General features: G+C 42.0%; 1 protein-coding gene across 4 annotated transcripts in view; it reads left to right on the top strand.

Annotated features, from left to right (window-relative positions):
- FBXO10 (F-box protein 10) overlaps nt 1–21,270 on the top strand; it is an 85,202-nt gene that overhangs the window by 32,466 nt on the left and 31,466 nt on the right. For all 4 annotated transcript variants that reach the window (XM_056518311.1, XM_056518312.1, XM_056518313.1 and 1 more), the window contains exon 7: nt 15,469–15,539. In XM_056518311.1, coding sequence (XP_056374286.1) covers nt 15,469–15,539 — 71 coding nt within the window. The remainder of the gene's footprint in view (nt 1–15,468; nt 15,540–21,270) is intronic.

The raw sequence follows: 21,270 nt of genomic DNA, 5'->3' as shown, positions 1-21,270 counted from the left end.
CATTGATGTTACTGACCCTGTGTATACATTGATGTGAATTAAACTTGGCGCCTCTTGTTGATTATAAGGAGTACAATCATTTAATATAAATTCATCATGTCTTTTTGCCACACATGAAAACACATTATATTTAACGGCACGCTCGATTTTTCTGTTTGTAGCTACATTTATGAAACACTTGAGATACACTGAATGTTCTTTAGTATGTCGTGCCTACAGGGATTCTGATCATTAACAGGAACATCGGAGGTCCTGTGGGAAGCAATTGTAACTCAGTCCACTACACCAGCAACATTCCTGTTTTTTTTTTTTTTTACTTGTTTTGCCTTCTCAGTTGACTTTGTAGTCAATACTTGCAAAACACCATTTACTACAGCAGACGTGCCCACCAGATCAGTTAATAGTCTTTGAAACAAGTAGCATTGGTGTTAAACTCTGCCAAAACTATTGTAAGAGAAGATTCCCTTTAATTAAAACAGTTAAGCCGTTTAATTAAAACTTAATTCAAGGTACTGTACTGTGTAATAATAAAAAATAAGGCCATCTCTACACCACATATACTTCTAATGAAAGGCTACAACATATCCCCCTATATGGGCACACAGTAAGATACTGTATATTGCTTATACAGCCCCATCACCAACCATGATTAGTCCCTTGGGGAACAGTTATTATGTATACCCATCCGATGCTATAATAAGCCTTTCTTTATGTATTAAATATTCAACCAGACTCAGCAACTACAGTCATGAGACAGATCCCTGTACTGTGCAGATCTAAGGATCCCCTAGTCCAGGCATAGGAAACCTTTGGCACTGCAGATGTTTGGGACTACATCTCCCATGATGCTTTGGCAGTGCCGACGGTTTCCTATACCTGCTCCTAGTCTTTGACCTTCCATCAAGTGAAGGTCATTACTGTGAACCTGGAATATTGCAGTAAGTGTCCCTGTAGATGCAGCTAAGAATAAAGGTGCTATTATCAATTTTTGTGGTTTAAAACTCATTGCATGCAGTGGCTATGCTATGAAAGGCCAGAGATTACATAATGAAAACATCCCTCTTGTACACTTTCTGCATCACTCACAGATTAAAATAGACAAATCACCAGGCCTAAATTACATACATTTCCCTATATTCTAAGGGAATTAAGTAATGTTAGATATACACTTATTTCTAATATATATATATATATATATATATATAGAGAGAGAGAGTCGCTAGGAGTAGCCGTATTAGTCCAGTGATGCAAAAAGCTAAATCATCTGTAGTTGCAGTATCTTGTAATACCTTTTTTATTGGACTAACAAGATTTTATAGAGACAAGCTTTCGGGATTCCTCCTTTTATCAAGTCATAAGCATTTCTGAGCTCACAAGGAGAAAACACACGTTCTATCTCACAAAATATGCAGGGGTTAAAACAACGTATGTGGAGAATGGACATTAAGTTGGGCCATAAATTGTACAGCTATAGGACGATAGACTACAGATAAGGATGAGGGGGGATGGTGGTTACGCTGGACAGAGGAGAAAGGACAATTTTACTACAGACCCATAGACTGAAGATAAGACTTAGACAGGAGAGGGGAGCAGGGGTGTAATGGTGTCAGAGCAGGGAGAGGGAAGACAGTTTAGCAAAGGTTATAGGAAATTTTGATAATGGGATAAGAAGCTTAAATCCACATTAAGTCCTCTGTTCTTGGAGTCATAAAGAACTATCATTTTGGCTTCAAATGTGTTTCTTTCCTGGGTGTTCTTGAAGTTTCCTTTCAGGATCTTGATTTTGAGGTCCTGTAGGGAGTGACCTGTTTGGGTGAAATGGTGTCCAACTGGGGTGCAATAGTCCTTTTCTCTATGGTTGTTGATGGACAATCTGTGGTATTGAGTGGCTGACTGGTCTCACCAATGTAACATCCCAGGTCACATTTGGTGCATTGTATCATGTAGACTACATTCTCTGTGGTGCAGGAGTATTGTCCCTTGATGTTGTATGTCTTGTTGTTGTGGGAGGCCTCAGAATTTGTGCAGATGTGTTGACAGAGTTTACAGCGCGGGTTGATGCAGGTTTTGGACACCACTGTAACTATAAACAAGGACACAATACAGACATCTGTATACAGAAAACCCAGAGACCGATCCAGCTATCTACACAATTCAAGTTCCCATCCGTCGCACAAATGATAGTTCTTTATGACTCCAAGAACAGAGGACTTAATGTGGATTTAAGCTTCTTATCCCATTATCAAAATTTCCTATAAGCCTTTGCTAAACTGTCTTCCCTCTCCCTGCTCTGACACCATTACACCCCTGTTCCCCTCTCCTGTCTAAGTCTTATCTTCAGTCTATGGTTCTGTAGTAAAATTGTCCTTTCTCCTCTGTCCAGCGTAACCACCATTCACACCTTTGCTCTCCAGGCCCCCCCATCCTTATCTGTAGTCTATCGTCCTATAGCTATACAATTTATGGATCAACTTAATGTCCATTCTCCACATATATGTTGTTTTAACCCCTGCATATTTTGTGAGATAGAACGTGTGTTTTCTCCTTGTGAGCTCAGAAATGCTTATGACTTGATAAAGGGAGGAATCCCGAAAGCTTGTCTCTACAAAATCTTGTTACCGTATATGCTGGCGTATAAGACGACTGGGCGTATAAGACGACCCCCCAACTTTTACAGTTATAATATAGAGTTTGGGATATACTTTCCGTGTAAGACTACCCCTCCTACCGTGATGTACAGTACCTTGTAGTTCCTCCCCCCCCCCCCCATATTAAGTAGGCAGTATAGTTCCCCCACATTAGGTAGGCAGCATGTTCCCCCACAATAGTAGGCAGCTCTCCCACATTAGGTCAGCAGTACCCCCACATTAGGTCAGCAGCTCCCACACATTAGGTCAGCAGTTCCCCCACAATAGTAGGCAGCTCCCCCCCCCACAGTAGTAGGCAGCTCCCCCCCACAATAGTAGGTAGCTCCCCCCCACAATAGTAGGCAGCTCCCCCTCACAATTGTCGGCAGCTCCTCCCCACAATAGTCGGCAGCTCCCCCCCACAATAGTAGGCAGCTCCCCCCCACACAATAGTAGGCAGCTCCCCCCACAGACATACAACTTCCAGCCATATAGAGTGTATGGCTGGAGGCTGTATGTCTGTGTACTGCCCCCACAGTGTTCCGGTCACCGCTCCTCCGGCCCGGGGTCACAATCTACTGGTATGGCCTATGGACCATAGCAGCAGTCCCGGGACCGGAGGAGCGGTGATCGGAACACTGTAGATGACGCGCCGCCGGTCACTCACCAGGCCCCCGCCAGCTCTCATCCTCCTGCGCCTCTATGGTTGTACGCACGGGACGTCACTGACGTCACGTGCGTACAGCCATAGAGAGGTGGAGAAGTGCAGAAGGACTGGAGGAATACCGCAGGAGGACCGGAGGAGGACACGGTCGGTGAATGGTTAGTGACCCGCGGACATCCTTATGTTCCGAAAAGATTTTTCGGGACACAGGGATGTCCGGCATAGGAATACTTATGATTATCTTCCCGACTCCTGTGTGCGGCTGCAGGCGGGTGCCGGCCAGAGCATGTAAAAACGAATTCATGTATACTAAAAACCAGGGTGCCTCCAGCTGTTGTGAAACTACAACTACCAGCATGCCCGGACAGCCTTTGCCGGTTCGGGCATGCTGGGAGTTGTAGTTTCACAACAGCTGGAGGCACCCTGGTTTTTAAGTATACTGTACAGTTATTAGTTTGTATATTCTCTGGCCAGCCCCCGCCTGCAGCCACACACAGGAGCCGGGAAGATAATCATAAGTATTCCTATGCCGGACCCCAATTCCCGGCGTATAAGACGACCCCCGACTTTTCAGAAGAAAATTTGGGGTTAAAAAGTCGTCTTATACGCCGGGATATACGGTAGTCCAATAAAAAAGGTATTACAAGATACTGCAACTACAGATGATTTTGCTTTATATATATATATATATATATATATAAAATTTATTTTTATTTTTTATTTTTTTACTCTTTAAAAAAAAAAAAAAAAAAAAAAGACAGAATAAAGAGCTTCTCTACTAGTTTTTTATTTCTAGAATCCACTTTGGGCAATTCCCCCAGAATACATTTTGTTCACATTTAATGTTACCTCTTAACCTAATCTGTTAATTTCCAACCCAACTCCTTCTCATAATCCTTAGGCCATTTCCAAATCATATGAAAAAAATCTGACCCTTGCATATACCATTTTGAGCAGTTATCATCTTGCCTAATTTCCATCCTAAATGTCTATTCACACGTACAGTATGCTGTGCAGATTTGATGTGCAGGATTTGATGCGCAGGATTTTCTGCTGCAGATTTCAATGTAAACTAAACACAGCTTGAAGTTCTGTGCATCAAATGTGCGCAGAATACTTTGTAGTGAAAAAAAAATATTTGTTCCAGCATCAAAATTTGTTGTTCTTGATATCAAATAAACTCTTTAAAGTGCTCAACCCACATAACCCCATGCTTGTGTCAAAATGCTGTCCCTTAATTTATTATTAATAATAATAATAAAAATAAAATTCTTTGAAGTTTATATTATCCCACAGTGGAAAACAAGGAATACTACCGTTTAGTGAAAATATCAACCTACACCTACCCCAAGCCTTCTGAATTTTAGGGCTTATTGAAAGCTGATTACCGGCGACCACAGGGCCGACGGCGTGTGACGTCACGCCTCCGCCCCCGTGCGACGTCACGCTCCGCCCCTCAATGCAAGCCTATGGGAGGGGGCGTGATAGCTGTCACGCCCCCTCCCATAGGCTTACATTGAGGGGCGGAGCGTGACGTCACATGCCGTCGGCCCTGTGGTCGCCGGTAATCAGACCCGGAGCGAACACGCTCCAGGGACTGATTATAAACGGGGTGCCGCGTGCAAGATCACGGGGGTCCCCAGCGGCGGGACTCCCGCAATCAGGCATCTTATCCCCTATCCTTTGGCACCGGAGAACCCCTTTAAAAAAAATGTTTTCCACCGGAGTACCCCTTTAATTTCATAAATAGGCACTGTCAGAATCAAAAACTTTTTATATGTTGTACATCTTGGTAAAACATTAACCTTTCTACCATACAGTGGTCCCTCAACTTACGATATTAATTGGTTCCAGGAGGACCATTGTATGTTGAAACCATCATATGTTGAGTACATATGTCTATGGAAAACTGGTAATTGGTTCTGGAGCCCTGGAACCATTGTATCTTGAGTACATATCTCTATGAAAAACTCTTAATTGGTTCCGTGACAACCATTGTATGTTGAGTGTGTGTAGGTCCAAACGATTAAATTGATACCCAACTTATATAGGTTTTGATTTTGTTTTACTTACGTAAAAAAATTATAACTGTTTGCATGAAAATTAGACCAATTATAACTTTATTTTTATTTTTCCATATACAGGGATGTGTGATTTTATCGGTACCATTTTTGTTTTGATGGGACTTTTTGATTGCTTTTTATAAACTTTTTTTAATTGTATACAAAGTGACCAAAAATACGCAATTTGGACTTTGGTATTTTTTTATGTGTACGCCATTGACCGTGTGGTTTCATTGTTATATTTTTATAGTTTTTATTTTTATTATGTTTATATATTTTTTATATGGGAAAAGGGGGTGATTTAAACTTTTAATATGGAAGGGGTTAATGTGTTTTTTTTGTTTTTTTCTCTTTTTACACTTTATTGGTCCCTTTTGGGACTTTTAGGAGGAATCACCCTGCACCTCTATTCTATAGTTTTCTTGAACACCGCAGCACAGAGAGGCCGGGAGGGAACAGGGGCGCTAGATGTTGGGACCAAGGCTTGGCCCTTTACCCTCATGTTCCCCCTTACACAATGGTATATGTTGGGACTCAGGCTCAAATACACATATATAACTTATAAACAAGGGTGTATCAATAGGTCCGAGGCTGTATCCCTGCCCCCACCCATGCCTCTGTCATTTCTCTGTGCTGCAGTGTTCAAGAAAACTAAAGAAGAGAGAGGTTCAGGTGTGCTCATCACATGCACAAAGGGGAAGTGACAGAACCGCAACGGGATGTCACTTCCAATAAAATTTCCAATGTGTTTTAAGAAATCTTTAGAACAAGGGCAAGCTCAGTGCTTAGCTATGACACACCCCTGCCGAAACAGGGAATGTCAGAATGAGTAAGCAGAAGAACAGAGATTTGTGAGCAAAATACATAAGGTAGACACATACAAAATAATTTTATAGAATCTGCAAGACCTAGCCAGTAACATATTTAAGCATGGTTTTATTTTCTGTGATAAGACAGGTACACTTTAACGTATGTAACCACATTCAGTCCATTAATGAGTACAGCCCTTTATACATCAGCATATCTCTTTGCTGGTATCTCCAAACACAGCCTTAGATTACTTAGGTAATTAATTAGGTGGTGACTATGATGGTCATGGTAGAGACTAGCATATATGTTTTATAGTGCATACATATTTATTGTATGTGTGTGCACTTGATTGTTTTATACTCTTTATAATTTTACTAAGACACAAAGATTTTGAACTGTGTTCTTGAGGTTGGATGTAATATTTACGCCATCTTGAAACTGTTTGTTTGTTTCCAAAATTTGTAATTGAGATTTTCTGCTCCATTAGTCAAGCAGCATGCTGTCGGAGGGTCAGTAAATTGCTTTATGGCTTCCTATTAATAACTGAGAGACTGTAATCATTATTTTCATGAATCATAAGGGAATTATTTTACAGCTGAAAGGCAATGGTAATTTGTGTTGGACCTCAGCATTTTTGTTGACAAATACAGAATTGAGCATATTTTCCTATATCTGAAGATGAGTTGTCGACTATACCAGAAAGGTTTGACCACAAACTAGAAGCAAAGTTACATAGTTCATAAGGGTCCATCAAGTTCAACCTATATCCCTAATGAGTCCCTACTGAGTTGATCCAGAGGAAGGCAAAAAACCCTCATACTAGAGGTAAAAATTCCTTCCCAACTCCAAATATGGCATCAGAATAAATCTATGGATCAACATGCTGTCCCTATAAATCTAGTATACCTAACCGGCGATATTATTATTCTACAAAAATGCATCCAGACCCCTTAGGAACTCTATTACAGAGTTAACCATGACCACCTCCTCCGGGAGAGAATTCCACAGTCTCACTGCTCTTACAGTAAAGAACCCCTGTCTGTGCTGGTGTAGAAACCTTCTTTCCTCTAAACGTAGAGGATGCCCCCTTGTTATAGATACAGTCCTGGGTATAAATACCGTATTTATCGGCGTATAACACGCACTTTTTAGGCTAAAATTTTTAGCCTAAAGTCTGTGTGCATGTTATACGCCGATACACCCCCAGGAAAGGCAGGGGGAGAGAGGCCGTCGCTGCCTGCTTCTCTCCCCCTGCCTTCCCTGGGGTCTAGAGCGCTGCTGTCGGCCCTTCTCACCCCCTGGCTATCGGCGCCGGGGGAGAGAAGGGGCAGCGGCACCCATTGCCGGCTCCGCTGCCCCGTTGCCTCCCCCCATCCCCGGTGGCATAATTACCTGAGTCGGGTCCGCGCTGCTGCAGGCCTCCGGCGTGCGTCCCCGGCGTCGTTGCTATGCGCTGAATGGTGCCGCGCCGTGCATAGCAACGACGCAGGGGACGCACGCCGGAGGCCTGCAGCAGCGCGGACCCGACTCAGGTAATTATGCCACCGGGGATGGGGGGAGGCAACGGGGCAGCGGCGCCGGCAATGGGTGCCGCTGCCCCTTCTCTCCCCCTGGCTGTCGGCGCCGCTTCTCTCCCCCTGGCTATCGGCGCCGGCACCGATAGTCAGGGGGACAGAACGGGCAGCGGCGCCGATAGCCAGGGGGTGAGAAGGGCCGACAGCAGAACTCTAGACCCCAGGAAAGGCAGGGGGAGAGAAGCGCGCAGCGACGGCCTCTCTCCCCCTGCCTTTCCTGGGGGTATATCGGGGTATACACGCGCACACACGCACCCTCATTTTACCATGGATATTTGGGTAAAAAACTTTTTTTACCCAAATTTCCTTGGTAAAATGAGGGTGCGTGTTATAGGCCGGTGCGTGGTATACCCCGATAAATACGGTATATAATGGGAGAGATCTCTGTACGGTCCCCTGATATATTTATACATAGTTATTAGGTCTCCCCTAAGCCTTCTTTTTTCTAAACTAAATAACCCTAATTCTGATAATCTTTCTGGGTACTGTAGTCCTCCCATTCCCTGTATTACCCTGGTTGCCCGTCTTTGAACCCTCTCCAGCTCCACTATATCTTTCTTGTACACTATATCTTTCTTGTATCACGGGCAACCAGTACTGTACACAGTATTCCATGTGTGGTCTGACTAGTGGTTTGTACAGCGGTAGAATTATTTCCTTGTCGTGGGCATCTATACCCCTATTGATGAACCCCATTATTTTATTTGCCTTGGCAGCAGCTGCCCGACACTGGTCACTATAGCTAAATTTACTATAACTAAGACTCCTAAGTCTTTTTCCACATCAGTTGTCCTAAGTGTGCTCCCATTTAATACATAATCCCAGTCTGGATTTTTCCTTCCCATGTGCATTACCTTACATTTATCAGTGTTGAACCTCATCTGCCACTTACCAGCCCAAACCTCCAACATATCCAGATCCATTTGTAACAGTGCACTGTCCTCTATTGTGTTTACTGCTTTACAGAGTTTAGTATAATCTGCAAAGATTGCCACTTTACTATTCAACCCCTCTACAAGATCATTAATAAATATATTAAATAGAACAGGACCCAAGACTGACCCCTGTGGTACCCCACTAGTAACAGTCACCCAATCAGAATAAGTACCATTAATAACCACCCTCTGTTTCCTATCACCGAGCCAGTTACTTACCCACATGCACACATTTCCCCCAGTCCAATCCTTCTCATTTTATGCACCAATCTTTTATGTCTCACCGTATCAAATGCTTTGGAAAAATCCAGATATACGACATCCAGCGATTGCCCCTGGTCCAGTCTGGAGCTCACCTCCTCATAAAAGCTGATCAGGTTAGTTTGACAGGACTGATCCCTCATAAAGTCATGCTGATATGGAGTCATACATTTATTTTTATCAAGATACTCCAAAATAGCATCTCTTAGAAAACCCTCAAACCATTTACATACAACGGAGGTTAAACTAACAGGTCTATAATTCTTGGGGTCACCTTTGGACCCCTTTTTAAATATTGGCATCACATTTGCTACGCACCAGTCCTGGGGAACAGTCCCTGTTACTATAGAGTCCCTGAATATAAAAAATAGGGGTCTGTCTATTAAATTACTTAATTCCTTAAGAATAGGGGGGTTAATGCCATCTGGACCTGGTGATTTGTCTATTTTGATTTTTTTGTAGGCGGCACTGTACTGTACTGGGGAGTTTACCTTATCTCGATGTATTTCACCTGGCATTTCATTTTCCTCGGTGAATACAGTGGAGAAGAATTTGTTTAATATATTTGCTCTTTCCTGATCCCGTCTGTAATTTCTTCCTCGTCATTTTTTAAAGGGCCAATACTTGAATTTTTGACCTTTTTGCTATTTATATAGTTAACCCCTTCCTGCAAGTGGACGTTTATGAACGTCCATTTTTCCTGTGACTTAACGCAAATGGACGTTCATAAACGTCCAATACATTTTCTATCACCATGTCCGGTGGCATGGTGATAGAAACGTCATCGCAGCTGTTCTGGACAGCTGACCGATGACACTATGCAGCTGGGGACCATTCAAAATTGTCCCCTACTGCTGATCATTGTCATTAGTCAGTCAGTTAGTGACTGACTAATGACAAGGACTTGCGGGTTGTCTGTCAGAGACAGCTACTATCATCCTGAGGGATAGGAGCGAGGTGGCAGCTGCCACCTCGCTCCTATCCCCTGCCATTGGTGGTTAGGACAAACTGACCAATGGCAGGAGGGGGGCGGGAGGTTAAAGTTGAAATCCCTGCTCTGCCCGCCCCTGGATGTCGGGGCAGAGCGGGGATCGGGGGCAGGCAGCGGCGGGACTGGCGGAGGCAGCGGCGGAGGCAGCAGTAAAGATCAGCGGTAAGTGATCTTCACTGCTGCCTTCCAGGAGTTGCCAAACTACAACTCCCAGCAAGCCCAGACAGTCCAGGCATGCTGGGAGTTGTAGTTCTGTAACATCTGGCCCTTCAGATGTTGCAGAACTACAACTCCCAGCATGCCTGGACATGAAGGACATGTTGGGAGTTGTAGTTTTGCAACATCTGGAAGGGCTACAGTTTGGACACTACTGCACAGTGGTCTCCAAACTGTGGCCCTCCATATGTTGCAAAACTACAACTCCCAACATGTCCTTCAGCTTTCTGGGCATGCTGGGGGTTGTAGTTTTGCAACAGCTGGAGGCACACTGGTTGGTAAACACTGAGTTAAGTAACAAACTCTGTGTTTTGCAACCAATGTGCCTCCAGCTGTTGCATAACTACAACCCCCAGCATGCACAGCCAAAGGGCATTCTGGGAGTGTTAGTAGTATGCCTCCAGCTGTTGCATGACTACAAGTCAGTTGTCACTGCTTGCTGAGAGGGCATGCTGGTAGTGGTAGTTTTGCAACAGCTGGAGATTTGCCCCCCCCCCCCCCCATGTGAATGTACAGGGTACATTCACACGGTCGGGTCTACAGTGAGTTTCTTGCTTCAAGTTTGAGATGCAGCAAATTTTCCGCCGCAGCTCAAACTCCCAGCGGGAAACTCGCTGTAGACCCCTGCCGTGTAAGTGTACCCTAAAAACACTACACTAACACAAAATAAAGGGTAAAACACTACATATACACATACCCCTACACAGCCCCCCCCCCCCCCCCAAAAAAAAAAAGGCATGCTGGAAGTTTTCCAACAGCTGGAGGCACTCTGTTTGGGAAACACTGCCATAGGGTATTTTTGGTATCTGTGGTAAGTGTAATTCTTGCATCTGGGTCTGTCCCTATGCAAATCCCTTATTTAGGCCTCAAATGCACATGGCGCTCTCTCACTTTCGGAGCCCTGTCGTATTTCAAGGCAACAGTTTAGGGCCACATATGGGGTATTTCTGTACTCAGGAGAAATTGCCTAACAAATTTCGGGGGGCTTTTTCTCCTTTTACCCCTTATGAAAAGGTGAAGTTGGGGTCTACAGCATGTTATTCTAAATTTTTTTTTTTTTTTACACTAACATGCTGCTGTTGTTCCATACTTTTCATTTGAGGTAAAAGGAAGAAAAAAAAAAAAATTTTAATGCAATTTCTCCTGAGTACAGAAATACCCCATTTGTGGACGTAAAATGCTCTGCGGGCGCACAACAAGGCTCAGGAGTGAGAGCGCACCATGTACATTTGAGGGGATTTGCACAGGGGTGGCTGATTGTTACAGCGGTTCTGACATAAACACAAAAAAAACACCCATCTGACCCCATTTTGGAAACTACACCCCTCACGGAATGTAACAAGGGGTATAGTGAGCCTTAACACCCCACAGGTGTTTGACGAATTTTCGTTAAAGTTGGACGTGAAAATGATTTTTTTTTTTCACTAAAATGCTGGTTTTATCCAAAATTTTTCCTTTTCACGAGGGGTAATAGGAAAAAAGCCCCACAAAATTTGTAACCCCATTTCTTCTGAGTATATAAATACCCCATATCTGGATGTAAAGTGCTCTGCGGGCGAACTACAGGGCTCAGAAGAGAAGGAGTGCCTTTGGTCTTTTGGAGAGAGAATGTGTCTGGAATTGAAGGCCATGTGAGTTTACAAAGCCCCCATAGTGCCAGAACAATGGAACCCCCCCCCCACATGTGACCGCAATTTGGAAAATACACCCCTTACGGAACGTAACAAGGGGTGCAGTGAGCATTAATACCCCACAGGTGTCTGACAGATTTTTTGAACATTCATCCGTAAAAATGAAAAATTGAATTTTTCATTTGCACAGCCCACTGTTCCAAAGGCTAGTGGGGTGTAAATGCTCACTGCACCCCTTATTACATTCCGTGAGGGGTATAGTTTCTGAAATAGGGTCACATGTGGGGGCATAAATGCACAAGACCCCCAACCTCCATTCCAAACCAATTTTCTCCAAAAGCCATATGGCGCTCCTTCTCTTCTGAGCATTGTAGTTCGCCCGCAGAGCACTTTACATCCACATATGGGGTATTTCCATACTGCGAAGAAACGGAGTTACAAATTTTGGGGAGCTTTTACTCCTATTACCTCTTCTAAAAATGGTAAGTTGGGGGGGGGGGGGGGGACTGCATTTCAGTGGAAAAAAATGTTTTCATTTACACATCTGAAAAGTCGTCAAACACCTGTGGGGTGTTAAGGCTCACTGTACCCCTTGTTATGTTCCTTGAGGGGTGTAGTTTCCAAAATAGTATGCCATGTGAAGGGTTTTTTGCTGTTCTGGCACCATAGGGGCTTCCTAAATGCGACATGCCCCCCGAAAACCATTACAGCAAAAATGTATTTCCAAAAGCCAAATGTGACTCCTTCTCTTCTGAACATTGTAGTGTGCCCGCAGTGCATTTGACGCCCACACATGGGATGTTTCCATACTCCGAAGAGATGGGGTTACAAATTTTGGGGATCATTGTCTCCTATTACCCCTTGTAAAAATTTAAAATTTGCGGGAAAACTAGCATTTTAGTGGAAAAAAAAACAAAATAATTTTTTACACATCCAACTTTAACGAAAAGTCTTCAAACACCTGTGAGGTGTTAAGGCTCACTGTACCCCTTGTTACATTCCTTGAGGGGTGTAGTTTCCAAAATAGTATGCCACGTGTTTTTTTATTTTTTTTATTTGCTGTTCTGGCACCATAGGGGCTTCCTAAATGTGACATGCCCCCCAAAAACCACTTCAGAAACACTCACTCTCCAAAATCCTATTGCCGCTTCCCTTTTGAGCCCTCTACTGCGTCCGCCGAACACTTTCCATCCACATATCAGTTATTTCCTTACTCAAGAGAAATTGGGTTACAAATTTTGGGGGGGATTTCTCTCCTTTTACCCCTTGTAAAAATTCAAAAACTGGGTCTACAACAACATATGAGTGTAAAAAATGCAGATTTTGAATTTTCTCCTACACTTTGCTGCTATTCCTGTGAAACACCTAAAGGGTTAACACACTTACTGAATGTGATTTTTAATACCTTGAGGGGTGCAGTTTTTATAATGGGATCATTTATGGGGTATTTCTAATAAGAAAGCCCTTCAAATCCACTTCAAAACTGAACTGGTCCATGAAAAATTCAGATTTTGAAAATTTTGTAAAAATTTTTAAAATTGCTGCTGAACTTTTAAGCCATCTGATGTCTTCCAAAAGTAAAAACATGTCATCTTTATGATGCAAACATAAAGTAGACATATTGTATATGTGAATCAATATATAATTTATTTGGAATGTCTATTTTCCTTACAGGCAGAGAGTTTCAAAGTTCCAAAATTCAAAATTTTTCATGAAATGTTTGAATTTTTCACCAAGAAATGATGAAAGCATCGACGGAAATTTACCACTATGTTAAAGTAGAATATGTCACGAAAAAACTATCGTGGAATAAAATTCATAAGTAAAAGCAACTCAGAGTTATTAATGCTTAAAGTGACAGTGGTCAGATGTGCAAAAAACGCTCTGGTCCTTAAGGTGAAAATGGGCTTGGTCCTTAAGGGGTTACAGAACATTTTGGGGTTAGTTTTACTCTCTTTGGCAATGAGTATTTTTGTGGCTTTCTAAGACTTATTTTTCATGGAAAAATATTAAATGCAGCAAAATATTCCCTTGCTAAACTAACAGAAATGTACCTGGAAAGTTTTGTAGGATTATCCTTTGCTCCCTTGGTTTGGTTGGTTTTGCATACAGCATTTTTGTCAGAAGTGCATCCAGCAGCAAGAAGTATATATTGTTCCCCTATATTTATTTTTCCCCAAAAAAATTCTGTATATGATGACAACCTTAGTGGCAGATCCATAGCCTCTCTGTTCCCAGGTGCTCGGACACCCCAGTGTTGAGGTTGGCTGCTGTGTAGTATTAATTCAAGTCACTCCAGTCACAGTTTCCACATCGGAAGTTTCTCAGGAAGTCTTATTTTATTTAGTTTACCTTAATGTAGACAAAAACCCACTTCAGTTTTCTAGTGATAACAAATGTTATAGAGCAGGGGTGTCAAATTCATTAGGGACCGCATCAGCAGTTTGGTCACCCTCAAAGGGTCGGTTGTATCTGTAGGACCCCTCCCCCCCCCCCCCCCACATACCGTATATGCCGGCGTATAAGACGACTGGGTGTATTAGACGACCCCCAACTTTTACAGTTAAAATGTAGAGTTTTGGATATACTCGCCATATAAGACCCCTCCTACCGCAATGTACAGTACCTTGTAGTTCCCCCCACATTAGGTAGGCGGCATGTTCCCCCACATTAGTAGGCAGCATGTTCCCCCACATTAGGTTGGAAGTATAGTTCCCCCCACATTAGGTTGGCAGTATAGTTCCCCCCACATTAGGTTGGCAGTATAGTTCCCCCCACATTAGGTTGGCAGTATAGTTCCCCCCACATTAGGTTGGCAGTATAGTTCCCCCCACATTAGGTTGGCAGTATAGTTCCCCCCACATTAGATTGGCAGTATAGTTCCCCCCACATTAGGTTGGCTGTATAGTTCCCCCCCACATTAGGTAGGCAGCATGTTCCCCCACATTATTTGGCAGCATGTTCCCCCACATTAGTTGGCAGCACCCCCCCCCCCTCCCTCCCTCCCCACAGACATACAGCCTCCAGCCATATACAGTGTATAGGTGGAGGCTGTATATTTGTGTGCTGCCCCCACTGTGATCAGGTCACCGCTCCTCCGGCCCGGGGTCACAATCTACTTCTATGGCCTATGGACCATAGCAGTAGGTGCCAGGACCGGTCGAGCGGTGACCGGAACGCTGAAGAAGATAACGCGCCACCGGTCACTTACCAGGCCCCGGCCGGCACGCGTCCTGTGATGATTCTGCCGTCCTCCTGGTCCTCTCGCGTCTCTATGGTTGTACGCACAGGAGGACCGAAGGAGGATCGCTAGAGGGCAGACGTTCTCTGGCTTGTAGGCTGCCGCGCATGCGCTGAAGAGGCAGCTTTCTTGTGTCAAAAAAAAAAAAGAGAATAAAAGGTGAAGGCTGGTGGCCGGCAGCGGCTACGTGGGCCACATGACAAGGTCTGGCGGGCCCGATTCGGCCCGCGGGCCTTGTGTTTGACACCCGTGTTATAGAGCTTTGGTGAAGTGATTAGAAAAGCAATCTCTTTTGGTTTCGAAAGCAAAATACAATGAGCAAGTTGGGAAGAAGCAAGAAGGGGAGGTGGTCTTCAACAAGAACTTTTATTCATATGATTTGCTAAAAATTGTGTTTACAGTCTGGTGGCGTTTTGCTAATAGACATTTTAAGTTTTATGCTTTTTTCTCTGCAGTGGAAATCATATATTTCAAGGCCTGGCTGCTGGCATTGCAGTGAATGAAAACGGAAGAGGCCAGATCACAGGTATTGTACGTTAGCAACTATCTCCATTATACACGGTCAGCCTATTTACCAATTTCGATAAAAATTGCATTTGTTATATGTGTACACATAAAATACTACATTTTAATATGAAAAAATGGCTGCCTAATACTTTCTGTCAGGTCATTTAAAGCTTGTATACTTGTTGCCGTAGACAGCAAGGGTAATATTTAACAAAGGAGACCTATGTTTATTGTATTTTTATATGCTGAAGAATGTTTTTCTGTTTGCAGTTCCGACAGAATTCTTTTACAAACACAATGTGATACAGTTTGTTGCTAGTTATGATTCCATTACTCATGGCTGGACATCTCTGGGCTCTGACTAATGTGGCCAGTCATTTTCACAATATTAGTATTTTAATTTGATCCCGCTGCCCTTCTTTAGCTAGATCTTCTCTCAATTAACAACATTTCTAGGAAGTAACAATAAAAGCATATATATATTGTTTATATGTAATATATCCACAAACAATTAAAGTGGTTCCCTGAGATATATATAACAAATAACAGTCTGCTGGGGATGTAAAATAATAAAATGCTCTGTACTCACCAGTCCAGCAGCGGTGCTCTGATCCACCCCAATTCAATCTGTTTTTTTCCGCTGATGTCGTTCTGAAATCAGGTTCCATGATGGCATTCTAAAGACACTGCAGCTATATGTTTTTTTGGGGGGTATTTGGGTTGGGTTGTGTATTGGGTTGTAGTTTTTATTGACAATATTTTGGGGGGGGGGGGGGGGATACATGTTATCCCATAAATTATTAAAATGCTTTGGGATGAATAAGAAAGCCTTCATTTTGTATCTAAAATGCTTTGGGATGAATAAGAAAGCCTTCATTTTGTATCTAAAATGCTTTGGGATGAATAAGAAAGCCTTCATTTTGTATCTACTTGCTTGCCATGCTGGATAAAAAATTATGATTACAGGGATACTAAATTTATTTAGGAGCATAGCTGTGCACCCATAGTGTTCCAATAAGTACACTGACTGATCAGTGTCTATATTTGAGAAGAAAAGGATAAGTGTAGCTCACTGGGGTATACTATTCCGAGGTTAAGTGGTCTAAATCCCAAAAAGACCTAGTAAAGTGAATAGGTATATATATATATATATATATATATATATATATATATATATATATATATATATAGTAGATATAATAAATTATGTAAAACCAGTCCTCAAGGATAGTGAAATAAAGAGATAAAAAGAGATAAAAAAGGAGATAAAATGAACGAGAAAAAAGGTTATGTGGAACCAAATAAATGTAAAATCAATAAGTAAAATCGATACTGAATAAATGATGATAGTAAATGAAAGTAAATGGATAATATTAAAAGACCTGAATCAAGGATAATGCAGTAAAATAATATAATATAACATTTATTCACAAGACAATACCAGTGTCTATATTTGTTGCTATGTAGCATTAGACACCCACAACAGATATATCTATTGTATATCGTGAAAGGGATTACTAATTTACAGGTGTTGTATTGTAACTTTGGACAAAATAATAAAAGCCCACATAATTCTCTAAATTCTTACTACACTACTTGTCCAAAGTACTGTAAGTTTTGTGGGAAATTAACTCTGTAGAGCAGGCAAATAACAGCAGAGACAGTGACAAAAGTAAATTCAGGCACCAAATAAAAGCCTGCTTTTCCAAAGACTAACTCACATAAATCTTCTCTATCAATTCAGATGACTTACTACCAGTCCCCAACAAAAAAGTCATCAAATGTGTTACTCACACAAGTCAAATGTCCCCTTTTGGGGCTACAGACTTCCGGATACTAACTATAATCAGAGCATGATCTGAGGAAGACCCCAAGGTGGACTAGAAACTTGTTATATGTGCTTTTTACAATTAATTATATTATTATACTACAACCTCCTGTGTCAGAGATTTGAATGGGAGAAGCGCCATATTTTCAGATCCTGTGTTAAAACAACCCCGTCCCTTATCTTCTACCTGCTGCCAGGGCCCAATACATCACACAACTGCTCAGCCTATCGATGGCCAATGCAGGATAACATGCCAGCCAGTGATTAGTTGAGTAGCAGGCTAGTGTGTCTACCCCCTGGCAACATGGAAAAGGACTGCAGTGGAGGACAGCGCAGGATACCGAAGGAATCGAGGGGAACCTGCGAAAGGCAAGTCTGTTTAGTTTAAAAGAACAAAAAAATGTAACACTACATAACCTCTTTAATATTCTGCGGAGTATCCACACATACCAAAGTACAGAAATGAGAGAGAAGTCATTCCAATATACTATTTTATTTTCACTTTTGTCTTAGTTGAGATTGAATAACTTTCCCCAATATCTATATTCTTATTAACAGCTGCTTTGTGTTTGTGACAATGTACCAGTTCAGCAGCTAACTGGATTTCATGGGAAATTTGATCCTCCATCTTAGTATAATTGCTTTTCTAAATGAGATGCCAATTCCTGTACTCAGGGAAAAGCTCCCATTACATCTGTAAGAATTCTTCACGTCTGAGTAGCTGCAGCACAGGAATTTATCCTAAGCCATAGAATGACATGTGTGATGTCTAAGTCTCTTGTTAGCAAGGCTTTATTGTTGTAGACAGATTCATGCATGCACTTCTGATCTAGCAGCCTTGACTGAATTCTCTGAAAACAAGCCATACTTTAAATGTGGCAAATTACTAGGACGGTGAGGACAAATTCTCTGCAGAGAAGACAGCACTAGCAGCACAGGCACAACAAGCTATTCCTAACTAGAGTAGGTAGCCCTTGTGGCTTGATACCTGCTTTCCATTCTATAGCTTGCTGCAGATTACTTTAGCAGAAAGTAGGTCAGTGACATTCTGCTGGATACTTGTTCCCAAAGCCCTTAGGAACTTTCTTCTCTTCTGAATTTATTTTTAAAGAACAGATGGAAGATGAATACGGTCTTCACAAAGAAACTAATTTGCCTGCACATACTCCTTTCACAATTTTGTTCAGGTTAATGGCTGTTTAACCTCTTATGGACTGGACCAATTTTAATTTTACACTATATTGTTTTTTTTCTGAACTCCTTTCCAAAGTCATACATTTATTTTGTTTTTGTTTTTAAATCTACACACCCATATGAGGGCTTGTTTTTATGGGACCAAATGTACTTTGTAATGACTTCCTTAATTTTCCCATAACATATATATATACAGTCACGGCCGTAAATGTTGGCACCCCTGAAATTTAAAAAAAATATGAAGTATTTCACACATGTTTTGCTATACACATGTTTATTCCCTTTGGGGGAGATTTATCAAAATCTGTCTAGAGGAAAAGGTGCTGAGTTGAAAAATTAAAGAAGCGATATGATTGGTTACTATGGGCAACTTTTCCTCTGACCAGGTTTTGATAAATCTCCCCCTTTGTGTGTATTGGAACTAAACCAAAAAAGGTAGGAAAAAAAGCAAATTGGACATAATGTCACATCAAACAGAAAAAATGGGCGGGAAAAATTATTGGCAACCTTTCAAAATAGTGGAAAAATTAAGATTTTTTTCAAGCATATGATGCTCCTTTAAACTCACCTGGGGCAAGTAACAGGTGTGGGAAATATAAAAATCACACCTCAAAGCAGTTAAAAAGTTGCATTGTGTGCCACACTAAGCATGGACAACAGAAGGAGGAGAAGAAAACTGTCTGAGGACTTGAGAACAAAAATTGTGGAAAAATATCAACAATCTTAAGGTTACAAGTCAATCTCCAGAGATCTAGATTTGCCTTTATCCACAATGCGCAACGTTATCAAGAAGTTTGCAACCCATGGCACTGTAGCTAATCTCCCTGGGTGTAGACGGAAGGAAAGAATTGATGAAAGGTGTCAAGGCAGGATAGCCTGGATGGTTGATAAGCAGCCCCAAACAAGTTACAAAGATATTCAAGCCGTCCTGCAGGCTCAGGGAGCATCAGTGTCAGTGCAAACTATCTGTCAACATTTAAATAAAATGAGACCCAGGAGGACCCGATTGCTGACACAAAGACATTAAAAAAACAAGACTACATTTTGCCAAAATGAACTTGAGTAAGCCAAAATCCTTCTGGAAAACGTCTTGTGGACAGATGAGACCAAGATAGAGCTTTTTGATAAAGCACATCATTCTACAGTTTACCGAAAATGGAATGAGGCCTACAAAGAAAAGAACACAGTACCTACAGTGACATATGGTGCAGGTTCAATTTATGTTTTGGGGTTGCCTTGCTGTCTCTGGCACTGGGTGCCTTGAATGTGTGCAAGGCATCATAAAATCTGAGGATTACCAACGGATTTTGGGTCGCATTGTACAGCCCAGTGTCAGAAAGCTGGGTTTGTGTCCGAGATCTTGGGTCTTCCAGCAGGACAGTGACCCCAAACATACGTCAAAAAGCACCCAGAAATAGATGAAGTGGTCCAACATTCCTGCTGAGAGGTTTAAGAAGCTTATTGATGGTTCTAGGAAGCGACTGATTTCAGTTATTTTTCCAAAGGATGTGCAACCAAATATTAAGTTAAGGGTGCCAATAATTCTTTCCAGATGATTTTTGGAGTTTGGTGTGACATTATGTCCAATTTGCTTTTCTTCCTCCCTTTTTTGGTTCAGCCCCAATACACACAAAGGGAATAAACATGTATAGCAAAACATGTGTTACTGCAATCCTTTTCTGTGATTTACGGCCATGATTATATTTATATAACTATAAGTAGTGAAGGGGGGTGACAGGTGCCCTGCCCCCTTTTCTAGGAGATACTTTTTGTCAAACTGCCCACCCGAAATAAAGTGACAGGTGCCGTGCCCCTTTTCTAACAGAGCCTCACAAGACCACGCCCCTTTGGGACATCATGTCACGCCCCCTTTCCCTGCATAGCTTTCGCTCCCCTTTCTCCCACAGTCACAGACATAATCTCCTAAATGGCTGTGACTGTTTATAGTAATATGTAAACATGTCCCGACATGTCTGCGTAGCAGATGGCCTTCTAATAAAAACAGACAACTGTGTGTCAAAGAACTGTTTCTACATAAAACATATATCAAAATATTTTTTATAAAAGATAAGTGCATGGTTAATTGCATGTAGACATTGATACAGTCATTGAATAACATTCACTGTAGAGTAAAAGTACATTAATATCATATATTTATTTACAGGGATAACCATGCAGCTTGTAGTAAAGGCACAGTTCTCTTTTTAGGAATCAGGCTTCCTTGTGTTATACCAGCAAGAGAAGCCGGTATCGGAAGGATTCAGTGTCTAGGGGTTAACATTCCAGAGGTACCATTCAAATCCATTTTTAAACCATCCAGCGCCTCTCTAGTAGACGAATTACCAACCACAGTAGAGGGTATATTCAGTTCAGCCATGGTGTGCATAAATATATCCATTCCAGGTGGTATTTTGTTTTGTTTTTTAGCAGAATAAGACTTTGAGTTGTATTTCTCACCAAGTCCACCATGTTAGATCCAGTTACAACATTGCCCTTGTAAATAAATTCACCTCTGTCATTCCAGGCTGTAACGTCGTTGTTCTGTAACAGCCTACTTAGCAAAAGTTCTGCATTATTCTTAAAACGGGGATTGACATGACTTACAATTTCATTGACATCAGCACCTTTATCAGAGGGTACATTTGCTAACTGCTGATGAACTACTAGGAGCAAAAATATTTAAAGTTGCTAGCTTTCTCACTCTGTTTAGCAAGAACCAAATATCTTT

This window comes from Hyla sarda, chromosome 1, assembly GCF_029499605.1.
Source record: "Hyla sarda isolate aHylSar1 chromosome 1, aHylSar1.hap1, whole genome shotgun sequence".
NCBI lineage: Eukaryota > Metazoa > Chordata > Amphibia > Anura > Hylidae > Hyla > Hyla sarda.
Note: the sequence above shows the minus strand (reverse complement) of the source record. Positions and strands in the feature narration are given on the sequence as shown.